This window comes from Leuciscus leuciscus (genome assembly GCF_965113295.1).
Source record: "Leuciscus leuciscus genome assembly, chromosome: 4".
NCBI classification, from domain to species: Eukaryota; Metazoa; Chordata; class Actinopteri; order Cypriniformes; family Leuciscidae; genus Leuciscus; species Leuciscus leuciscus.
In genome coordinates, this window is record NC_138728.1 from 30,083,245 (window position 1) to 30,095,420 (window position 12,176).

The following is a 12,176-nucleotide window of genomic DNA, read 5'->3' on the forward strand; positions in this document are numbered from 1 at the left end:
ATTTCTTACAGATAATCACGATGATCATTGCGTTTGTCTTACCGAATGTGGTATCTTCCTGTCAGCAATTACAGTTTTTCTATAAGCTTTTTTTTAATAATGCCGACAGTAAAATGTTGCCAGATATTGCTACGAAAAACAAGCAACAATTATTATTTTTTTATAATAATCCGAAATAAATTCAAAGCTTGTGTTTTGGAAATAAGATTAATATATCACGAACCCTAACATGCAACTTTCCACTTTAATAACTTCCTAAAGTGTGACATTAAATCAGAAAAACAAGTCCAGAAGACTACTGCCACCTTTCCATTAGATGGATCTGGCAACACTGGATCGCATCCGCGCCCTCACAACGCGCTCTCAAGCCCCGTTCACTGCGCTAGATTCTCGCAGCAAAATGAATTGCAAACACTCATATGAGGTGGTTTAAACGGCTAATTAATCATTCAGAGAGCTTGAAATTTTATTTTTGAATGTAAAAAAATGACCGAGGTCCGGACCTCGGTGACCTCATAGCTGGCTACGGCCATGTATCACCAGCTGTTCGACATAGCGACGTACCACTGCTCGGTTCCCACGCCGTATCGACTCAAATGCATAAGTAATGGGACACACAGGCTCAACAGGTCTCTCAAGTTCGTCTTCCTCCATTTCAAATCAATTGCGTATTTTTGGCAAGGTGATTTTTCTAATATATGTAGCTACTACCAGTGCCAAAACATGGACGTTTCATTTCCCCTTTAATACCATTCAAGTTAGATACAGGCGCCCATGTAAACCTTCTATCTTTTGAAGATTACAAAACATTGACTGTGAAAAGCAAAATTCATCCTATAAAAACAAAAGTGACAGGATACACAGGAGAACGCGTTCCTGTCAAAGGCAGATGCTTCGCAACCTTCAAACACCGAGGCCAGCAGATAAGAGCATTGCTACTGATCGTGGATACGAATGCACAACCAATCCTGGGACTCAAGGCGTGCACAAAGCTCAATCTGGTAAAAAGAGTGTTTGTAGTGACATCATCAGATACGGCAAATGATCATGACTCACTCATGGAGGAGTATAAAGACTGTTTCGAAGGACTTGGATGTCTACCTGGGGAGCACAAAATACGTGTGGATAAAAGTGTTGTGCATCCTTGTAGGAAAATCCCTTTTGCATTGCGTGGAAAACTGAAAGAGGAACTAGTGCGCATGGAAAAATTAGAGGTCATCAAGAAAATAGATGAGCCAACTGAATGGGTCAGTTCGCTGGTTGTTCTGCAAAAGAAAACAGGTGCTCTGAGAACGTGCTTGGACCCAAGGGACTTAAACAAAGCAATTAAAAGAGAACACTTTAAGCTACCAACGAGAGAAGAAATCATGGCACAGTTTGCTGGAGCTAAATGGTTCAGTAAACTAGACGCTTCGTCAGGTTTCTGGCAGCTAAGGCTGGACGAGGAGAGTTCGAAGCTGTGCACATTTAACACACCTGAGGGCAGGTACAGGTTTCTTCGTCTGCCGTATGGTATCCTATCAGCGCCTGAAGTCTACCATAAGACTATTCACATGATCTTCGAGCACATACCAGGAGTAGAGACAATGATGGATGACATCATAGTCTGGGGGTCGACTCGAGAAGAACACGACGAAAGACTGAGAAAAGTGCTAGACAAGACAAGGGAAGTGAATCTGAAGCTTAACAAAGATAAATGTGAGTTTGGAGTGAAAACACTTACCTTTGTGGGAGATGTTGTCAGTGAAGAGGGGGTGAAGCCAGACCCAAGAAAAACGTCAGCAATCAACAACATGGAAAGACCAAACAACAAAGATGAGGTCAGACGTTTTCTCGGTATGGTCACCTATCTGGCTAAGTTTGTCCCACAGCTGTCAGCGCAGTCAGCACCTCTAAGGAGTCTTCTTGAACAAAAGAACGAATGGATCTGGTCCCACGAGCAGGAACAATGCTTTGTCAAACCGAAAGAGATTCTGACACAGGAGCCAGTGTTAAAGTTTTACGACCCAAAGAAAAGAACAAGGATCTCAGCAGATGCGTCACAGTACGGCCTGGGAGCGGTGCTGCTGCAGCAACACGATGAGCAGTGGCTACCTGTCGCCTATGCATCTAGAGCCTTGACAAGCGCCGAGTCCAGGTACGCTCAAATAGAGAAGGAGCTGTTAGCGAGCATGTACGCTTGTGAACGGTTTCATCAATACGTCTATGGTCAAGCTTTTGAAGTAGAAACTGACCATAAACCTCTGGTGTCCATCATGTCCAAACCGCTGAATGACTGTCCTGTACGGATACAGCGCATGCTAATCAGGCTGCAAAAATATGACGTGCACATGATATATACACAAGGGAAATACATGTACACCGCTGACACCTTGTCTAGAGCAGTGGATAAGGAGGAACGTGCGGACAGCGAGAATACCGCAGAAATACAGGCATATGTGGACATGATTGTGACGTCTCTGCCGGTAACAGCTGATAGAACAGAACAAATACGGAGAGAGACAAATGCAGACGAAACAATGAAAAAACTCAAGAACACAGTGCAGACAGGATGGCCTGAAAATAAAAAGGACTGCCCCACGGAAATACAAGACTACTGGAACTGTAGAGCAGAACTCACCGTGGTGGATGACATAGTGTTGAAGGGGAGCAAGTTTGTTATTCCATCATCACTACGTCAACAAATGTTCCAAAAGATACACGAAGGCCACCTCGGAGAAGTCAAGTGTAAACGTCGGGCGAGAGAAGTAATGTACTGGCCGAGAATAAACCAAGATATCAGCCAGACAACTGCGTCATGTGAACTTTGTCGCATTCACAGGCCAAAACAACAAGCTGAGCCGCTGTGTTTGTGTTCACACAGAAGGCACTCTGGCAATTTGCCGGGATCATCGCGCTGTGTGAAAGGGGCTCAAGAGACTTCTGCTGCCTATTATTACTATACCACTTATACTTGTATATTATTGTACTATTCACAACTCACTATTTTATTTACTATTTTTATTTTACTATTTACAATTTAAGCTATACTATTTTATTCAGTTATATTACTTCTAGGCCTATATCATACTTAAAGGGATAGTTCACCCGAAAATGAAAATTAGCCCATGATTTACTCACCCTCAAGTCATCCTAGGTGTATATGACTTTCTTCTATCATACGAATACAGTCGGAGTTATATAAAAAAAATTCCTGGCTCTTCCAAGCTTTATAATGGCAGTGAATGGCTGTTTCTATTCATCTATCCATGATTAAAGTGCTCCACACGGCTCCGGGGGGTTAATAAAGGCCTTCTGAAGCAAAGCCATGCGATAGTGTAATTAATTAAATATACTGAAATGTATTTTAAGGCTAACAATAGTAATAATAATATGCAAACTATTACATCTGACCTTATATTACACTTATATCTCATGAAATTTATACTGTATTGTAGTTGTACAATTTTTTATTTATATATCACATAAATGTTATATGGTTGTAGCATGTTTTACTGGATCCATAAGGACTATCTTATAATTAGTGGTTCAAGCTGTGATATTAATGTTGCCCACTAGAGGAAGCCACAGGATAAAGAATCGTTTAAGCCCAATCCTTTTCTATAGGTTTACATCCATTTGAATGGAAATACATGCATTTAGTTCATATGTATAACCATGACACAGTAGTGCCTGTTTCACACATACTCCGTTTGCGGTGCGTATTTTTTTCTGTACCAATGTTAACAGGTTAGAGCATTCACACTGCACACGGATGCGGTCCGGTGAAACCGTTCCGGTGCGTATACAGCAGTGCAGTGATCGTTTCCGTTCCGAGTCTATTTTTGCTGTGTGTGCTGCACGTGCTGAATTAAAGTGACAGCGCATGTTTCGTGGTCAAAATGAACACAAATTGACATGAAAATGTAGTAATCCCACCATAAATGCATTGAATTAAATACTACTATTTTTCACAGTCATCTTTTTACTTTAAGACCTGGGTAAAGCAAGGAAAACAACATTTACTTCAACAAGGCGATCAACGACACTCGTCTCATTCGTGGAGGTGGAGAAACAAGTTATTTGTGACATGCAAGATTTATTGTATACAGATTTAAATTATGCAAAAGAAAATGTATGAGTCTGCTGTTTTTGTCAATTTTAAGTTTTAATTTAAAATGTTTGCGATTTTAATATAAGTAGCCTACATGGTTAAATATGTTACCAATTGCTTGAGCAACTTAATATATAATCTATATATAGAAGTAATGCATTGAATAATACGTTGTTTAAATTGTGTTTAAACTTGAATACATCTATTAAAGAGTGTATGTGTACAAAGAGAATCGCAATACTGACAAAACTTTTTTTTAAATAAAAGTTGCTGATAACTTCTAGATTTGAAATACAAATAGTGAGTAAATGTGTTTGTGGTATAGCCGTGGATCAGTTACGCACTGCAAACGCAACATAAGTGAAAGCATTATAGCGCGTGCTGCTCCTGCACCGCATACGCACTGCAAACGGAGTATGTGTGAAACGGGCGTAGTAGTATAACACTGACATATTACTGACATTAAAGGGTCATGAAACCCTAAACCAATTTTTCTGAGATTTTAACAGAGGTAGGTGTGTTGAACACCATAGAATACAATGTTATAATCTGTAAAATTTAATAATAGGATATAAATGGTTAAATTTGAGTTTGTATCGGCTATTTTCGTCTTCCGGGTTTGAAATCTTCATCGAGTCCACGTCACAGGATGTGACGTTTTTCTGTACGGATCGTCCGTTGATGACTCATCGTTGTCTCATAATTATTAATGAGGCTGAGCCTTCATATCCAATGAGAAGACACTTCACTGAATTAATCATGATACCACGTGGATCTTTCCAATGATAGACCTGTCAAACAAACTGTGACACTGCGTAGTCGATGAGAGAGGCGATCATGGGACGCAAGTGTTTGTATTCGTGGTGCAAAAGTTCAAGCGCATTGCATAGCTTTCCCCGCGATGCTGCCAGGGCTAGAGTCTGGCTCCGTGCGGCTGGTTGGCCATCCACAACGGACACATCTCATTTATAAAAAATGTAATTAATACTAAAATGCAATACAGTGAAGGAGTGTCAAGATGCGTTTACCTGTGCAACTTCCCTACAGCACAAGTTTTCTCTTGGAGACAGTCTGGTACAGTGACCACAGGTACACCTGTTGCAAAATTATACGTTTATGAATAAAAACGTTAGGCTAATTTCAGGTCGGACTTTTGCCTGCAGAAGGGGTTTTGTTATCTGATAAGTCGCTACCATTCTGACACTTCTCCCATCCGCGCGGCCTCCGGTTCGCCCATGTTTTCCTCCACAGTCACGGGAAGGGCTAATGGTTCAAATAAATAGGGCAGAGGACCTGCACCGCCATCGTTTATCTCGCTATTTTGCCCTGGTGATGCAGGAGGAGAGAAGTCCTCCACCTCCACAGAACCCTGCGTGCTGCCATCACTGTATATTTCTATGTCGCTGTCCATCTTTACTATTGTTGTTCAGGTGGCGTGTCGATCTAGGCTATGCACGGAATTTTTTTTGAACAGGAAATGTATTATTTGCAAATATATTAATTTATAGTGTGTATATAAAATATATAGTTGTTTATAATGACATTATAATTAATATGTACATTTAATATGTTTTATTCGATAGAATTTGATGACAGGGCGTTCAGTTACTTTTGAAATTACAGAAATAGTGTCAGTGTATTGCCAGCTTTTAAAAAAACAACTTTTTTTGCTTACGTTTTACGACACATTTGTAATACGCTGATTTCACGCAGCCGTTATTTTGAAATCGAAAGCGAGGCTCCGGTGGGCAGAAAACCGGAAGTGTCGCCTTTAATCACAGGAGAGTCGTGAATGCGATGGCATATTGTTGTGTTTAATGATGTTGTGTCAATTCTAAAAATGTACATACATTTCTTTAATACTTTAGACTATATACAGTGAAATTCATTTATAAAGAAAATATTTTTTTTTATACATAATTCAGAAGGTAAAAAAAGAAGCAGGAATGAACTATATACATATCCTATATTGAATATTAACATCCAATAGTGTAAATCGCGGCAGCAGCTTCAGGTTGGTAATCCAAGGCATTGTTGTTTATCTTTACTTCCGGGGTTCTTCCCACCGGAGCCTCACTTTCGATTTCAAAATGGTGGCTGCGTGAAATCAGCGTATGACATTGTCATTGCATACAATGACAGTTATCCCTGCCGTGCAATACCACACCCACACTCCCCTCCCCTTCTCACAGCCATCCACGCCCATTTCAGTTGCATTTTTCAAAAACAGTGTGAGCTAGACTTGCGCTGAAAGAGGGGGGTTTCATGACCCTTTAAAAATCAGTAAAACGCTTATAGATAATTAAATGTACAGGGCTATGAAAAAAACCCCACAGACTGAGAATCTGCTTATTTCCAAGAGCTGTGACCTCCATTACTCCCGCTGCATTCACACAGTAGGCTTGTTTGAGATGCGCCTTGCCTCGCCTGAAATGTAGTCGAGAGTAGGCGGCTGCAGTGAGAGGAGGAGTGAAAAAAGCGCAGGCAAGCCGGACAGTTCTCTCTTCTCGCAGTGGATCTGACACCTGCGAGATCAAAGATGGATATCGCGGGATTCACGCTCGTGCACAGTGCTGCTAATAAACTGGATGTAATTCTCGTTATGTTGCTTTTATATTTTGGCAGACGCTTTTTTTTGGTGGAAATCTGGGAAACAATTAAAAAACCAGCCTACAGTCATTATGCACATTACAAAAGAGAGCAATCAGAATCATTATAATGTTGGATATCAGGAACAGACCAATTTATTATTCTTAAAGTCACATATATTGAAGTTCATTGATATGGTTAAATTGAAGACGGCACAAGTAATGTTCAAAGCAAGAAATAATCGACTTCCGCGAAATTTACAAAAATGTTAATGGAAAGGCTTGAGAGAAGAATTAAACTTTAAAAAGCTTATAATAAGAACAACTCATCATACACTATGTGGGTACAGCATGAAACAACACGTTGATATTTTTGTATTTATATAAACCAGCAGGTGAGAAACAAGAGGTGTAAAAAGAAGTGAGAAACTACTGTAGATACTGTCAACATTAAATATTAATTGCACACATTTAATTGCACTTGTTTCACACTTTTTAGAGGATGTTTACATAAAAGTTAAGTAAAAGTAAGTGAAGTATTTGGGGTCAGTTAAACCCTGCATTTTAACTCTCCTTAAATAAAAAACATGGTTCCTCACATATCAATGGCATGAGATTTACACTTTAAGTATCTGAAAATTTCCACACAAAAATTAATGCCTGGTTCTAGAGCACAAATGCAATATGAAACAAACACACAAATAGACATAGCTGTGACTGCAACAGAGATCATTTGTATAGAATTTGGAATTTTTATTGAAAAAACGTGCGACTATTGCTACAGAGACTGTTAGAGAACTCAAAACACAAAACATTTATCTCACAAGACACAAGTATGCAGGTGTCATGATTCCTGATTGCACTTGTTTTGTGTGTACTTTTGTCATTTCCTGTCTTGTGCTAAGTCTTGTAGTCCTATGTAGTTTTTCATGTTGATTAGTCTCCCCAGGTGTATCTTGTTTCCTAATTTCCTAGTTAAGCTTGTTTGCCCCTGTGTATTTATAGCCCTTGTGTTTCACTTGTTACTTTGTCAGTTTTTGTACATGTATGGTTGCTTCTAGTTTGGTCATTCTCATGGTTTTGTTTCTTTATCCCTGGAGTTCTTTATTATTTGTTCTGTGTTATTTCATTAAAACCCTGTAGATAGCTCCTCGCCTTCGCCTGCTTTCTCCAGCACGTTACAGAAGGCATGTAGTAGTGATGGCAAAATGAGGCTTCCTGAACCGCTGATACCTCGCAGCCCATTGCTTCAGCCAAAGGTTCATTACTCAAAGCTTCATTCAACATTGCTCACTAGTGACACCTAGCTACTGTACAAAGAAATAGCAGACAAATTAATTCATTCTGAACCAGTGTCACCCCCCCTCCCCCTCCCCCTCCTCCTCCTGTTTTATATATTTATTTATTTTTTTCTTCTCACTGTTAATGTCTGTAACCTTTCATTTGCAATAATAAAAAAACCTGAGCAGACATTTTTGCCTGTATAAAATAAAATATGTATTTTTCTCTGTCTGAATTTACTTGTGCAGAGACAACTGTAACACACAGTTCATTAATTATTCATAAATTGTTGGGATAGTGACAGTATGAACAACAAAAGTGAGATTGTGTTGAGTGCAGTGCTTATGGTGGAGGGAGTGTAATAAAGCTAACTACAACGGAAAAGTGTGGGGTGGGAAAGATTAAGAATTGTTTCTGGGTTGTTTAGTGCATTGAACTGTTACTAGTTTTAGTGCAGTGTTGTGCTTATGGGACTGGGGATATAGAGGAGCAAACTGCAACACTGCAGTTTGAGGTGGGTGAAGGAAGGATTACAAATTATTTTTATTGAGGAACAGAATCTTTTCAAGTGTGTTGGGGTTTAGACGATTCCTCTTCTTGGACAAAACCTCTCCAGCCTTGGAAAAGATCCTTTCACATGGAACAGAGGATGCAGGGGAACATAAAAACGCCAGTGCCAGCTGATATAAATGAGGATACTGATGCTTATGTTGAGCCCAATATACTAGTGGATCCTCAGATCTTGTTAGATTCACTTCTGTTAAATATCGGTCCACTTCTACAGTAGCATCTGCTGTTGCACTTGAGCTCCTTCTACTGTGATCCACCGTGCTATCCAGTAGATGCCAAAGGTCACCTAATAATAAAGGTATAAAGAAAAAATAAATCCATTAAGAATGGTTCACAGTACTAATCATTAATGTGAACATTCACACAACAAAGACATATACTACTTACTGTTGTTTGTAGATTGACCTGCTTCTGAAGAGGCTGGCAGCTGAGCTGGGGGTGTGTTGGTGGAAGCAGATTGGAGACCAGAACTTCTGATTACAGTAGCACATTCAGATTTTTATCTTGATACCGCTTCTTGCAGTTTCCCTTGACTTAAGAATCCCAGCTTTTTGAATCTGGGATCCAATAACGTGGGCATGGTCATCACACTTATTGATTCTAAATTTACTGCTTGTTCCCTGACCCTCCGTACAAGGCTGTCACCCAGCTGCTTTGTTAGATTTGAATTGAGGCCTTCAAGCTTGCTCGTGACAGCGTGATTAAGCATCTTCATCAGAGGTATCACTTTGGAGGCAGACACCCTTTTCTCTCCCGAAAGCTCTACTGTAGCCTGGCGGAAAGGGCCAAGAACATCTAAAGCATCCCGGACTGCCTCATACTCCAGGGCTGTAGGAGGAGTGATGTCAGTCTTTAGAGAGGCCAGGGCTGCCCCCACTGGCTCTCTCAGCTGATAGAGACGTTCCAGCATGTTAAAAGTGCTGTTCCAGCGAGTGTCCACTTCAATGATCATTTTCAGAACTGGTCTCCCCATCTGTTCCTGTACTTGGGCCAGTCTCTCTTTTGCTGTAGTGCTGGTTCGGAAATAGGTCACAAGTTTCCTACATTTGGATCGAATGTCATTGAAGGTGCTGATGTCATCAAAAGATTTCCTCACAATAAGGTTTAGTGCATGTGCAATGCATATCGCATGCCTAACATTCAATGATCTTACACATGCTATCATGTTGGCTGCAGCATCAGTTACCAGGCACTTCACTTTATCCTTTATGCCCCACTCCTCCATGAGCTTGATATGTCCAGCAGCCAAGTTCTCAGCAGTATGGCTGTTAGGGAAATGCTCTACACCTAGTAAAATAGTGCAGAGCTTGTCATTGTCATCTATAAAATGGCAAGTTACTGCTAGGTAGGCATCCATGTTTAGGGATGTCCACATGTCCGAGGTAAGGCTTATAGCCGCAACTTTCTGCAGCTGCTCTCTGGCCTTCTCCTTAGCCTCCTTATATTTATGATCAACCATGACCTTCAAAGCCTGTGGATAAAAATAAATGCAGAAAATAAATACTCTTACTTGTAACTTGTTAAATAATGATGAACCACTTTATTCATCACATACCTTTCGCGTTGGGATAACATAAGTGGGATCCAACACATGCAGGAGCTCCCTAAACCCATCATCATCCACAATGGAAAAGGGTTGGGAGTCCTTGATGACCATGTTCACCAGGGCCTCATTCACCATTTCTTTTTTGGAATCTATAATGAAATAAAATGCAGGTGTATTGTAGGATCCTAAATAATATTATTTAAATGTGGTAAAAAAAAATTAAAACAAATTATTATCAATTACTTTGACTCCTGTGTGGATTGGTAGTAGTTTGTGCTTGCTCATGCAGTGCTCGATAATGCCTGAGCATGGAGGAGGTGTTATTGCTGTATGTCAGCTCCTTTAGGCACAGCAAGCATTTCACCTTGAAACATAAATTAATAGACATGAAATATAATACAGCCATATAGTGAGGATTATTTTAATATCAAGACAGATTATTATTTTTTAAATAATAATAATACATATACCTTATTCTGACCAACCATTTCAAAAAACTCCCAGACAGGGGAGGTTTTCCTCTTTCTTGCTGGCTCCATTACAAGGAAAAAGGTCACAAAAGCAAACAAATCCAAAAGGGCAATCCAAATCAAAAAGCAGTCCAGTCCAGGTCCAAAAATCCAAAGCAATCCAAATAATCTTATCTAAGTAATATAATACTATAATATAGCTACTATAATTAATAATAACAATATACTATAACTAGTCTAACCTGATATAATGTAATAATATATAGCCCTAACACATATATGACACAATAACGATGATGACACAACTCTCTAACTCTCTAACTCTAACTCTCTGACACTACTACAACTGATTCTACAACTCCTGACAACACCCACAAAGAGGCGCGAGTTTCGAACCCCTTTTATCCGGAAGCGACACTCAGACCGAACCGATGACGTATCCACACAAACCGAGGCCTCGTTTGTCATCAGTCACGTGATTTTCACTTAAACAATACAAGCCTCGAATCGCGGCTTCATCTGGCACGCCCATTTTTGCTCGACACAAGCTCCGACGCCTCGGTTCAAATGTCACATCACTAGCATGTAGTGATCATGAAATGGCAGAGTTATAGCAAGTGGATGACAGTTAAACAACAGTCTGTCAGAATGAGTTACTTTGATATGGGAAATGCCTGGCTGTAAGGCGCAGAGGAGTGTCTAAGGCAGGACGCCCTCCTTTTGGTTGGACATCGCAATGTGCTGTAATCCTCTAACAGCCCTCTCATCAGGTTCGTCCTGAATTGCAGCAAGGTGATTTCCTTTCCTACTCCTAGCAGAGCACAATAATAGGGAGTGAGAAGGATAGAGTAGTATGTGATAAATGATCATGTCCTGCACATAACCAGTGAGCACTTCACACCAAACAGAAAAATGCAACAAAAGGAGGAGGTGAGAGCAGTGAATACATTTCAGTTTTTTTTTTTTTTTTGCAAGTCGTTAAACTGCTGTCACATTGTTTGTGAAGTGAAGGAGCAGAAGGAAGCAGTCCTGTGAAAACAAAGACCTGAAAAATGCTGTCAAGAGCATGGGGTCTGTGCTCCAGTAATCACGAAGTGATGCTTTTTTGATCACCCCCATTAGTTTAGTTTAGTTTAGTTTAGTTTAGTTTAGTTTAGTTTAAAGTTTATTGCCATTTGCACAGGTACGTTTCAGTACAGGTACATTGGAATTCTTATGCGTTTCTCAAAGTCAAGTTCTAAATTAAAAATAATGTATAAAAAATAAAATATATGCATACACCCACACATAGCTTACATACATACATACATCTACGTACACATACTTCCATATATACATGTACACATATATGTGCATACACACACGCACACCATACACACATATACATACACACACATACACATCATGAGGTAGAGCAAAGAGCGACTAGACAGAAAGGAATACGAAAGAGATACAGAACAGATGTATAAATAACCTTTCTAGTTTAGATAAATACACATTATAATAAATAATAATAATGTTGTGCATTCAAAAAATAAAACTCTTAATAGGATAAATTACTATTACACTGATCATTACAATAATTAAAAACATGGAATAGGATACTTTTTTCCCTCCTTAATGTCCTG

At 39.7% G+C, this 12,176-nt stretch overlaps 1 protein-coding gene across 2 annotated transcripts; it reads right to left on the bottom strand.

Moving 5' to 3' along the window:
• Window positions 1-9,031: 9,031 nt before the first annotated feature.
• Window positions 9,032-10,815, bottom strand: LOC309497658 (E3 SUMO-protein ligase ZBED1-like; the record flags this gene model as incomplete). Of its 2 annotated transcripts, XM_082167957.1 has the most annotated exons (3): window positions 10,322-10,814; window positions 10,088-10,227; window positions 9,032-10,003 (listed from the first exon to the last, which is right to left on the bottom strand). In XM_082167957.1, the coding sequence occupies exons 1-3, from the start codon at window positions 10,482-10,484 to the stop codon at window positions 9,032-9,034; spliced, it is 1,275 nt and encodes a 424-aa protein (XP_082024083.1). In that variant the 5' UTR covers window positions 10,485-10,814. The 2 variants fall into 2 exon arrangements, with proteins under 2 accessions (XP_082024083.1, XP_082024084.1); XM_082167958.1 differs by having other exon boundaries at window positions 10,088-10,815.
• Between the last annotated feature and the right edge of the window lie 1,361 nt (window positions 10,816-12,176).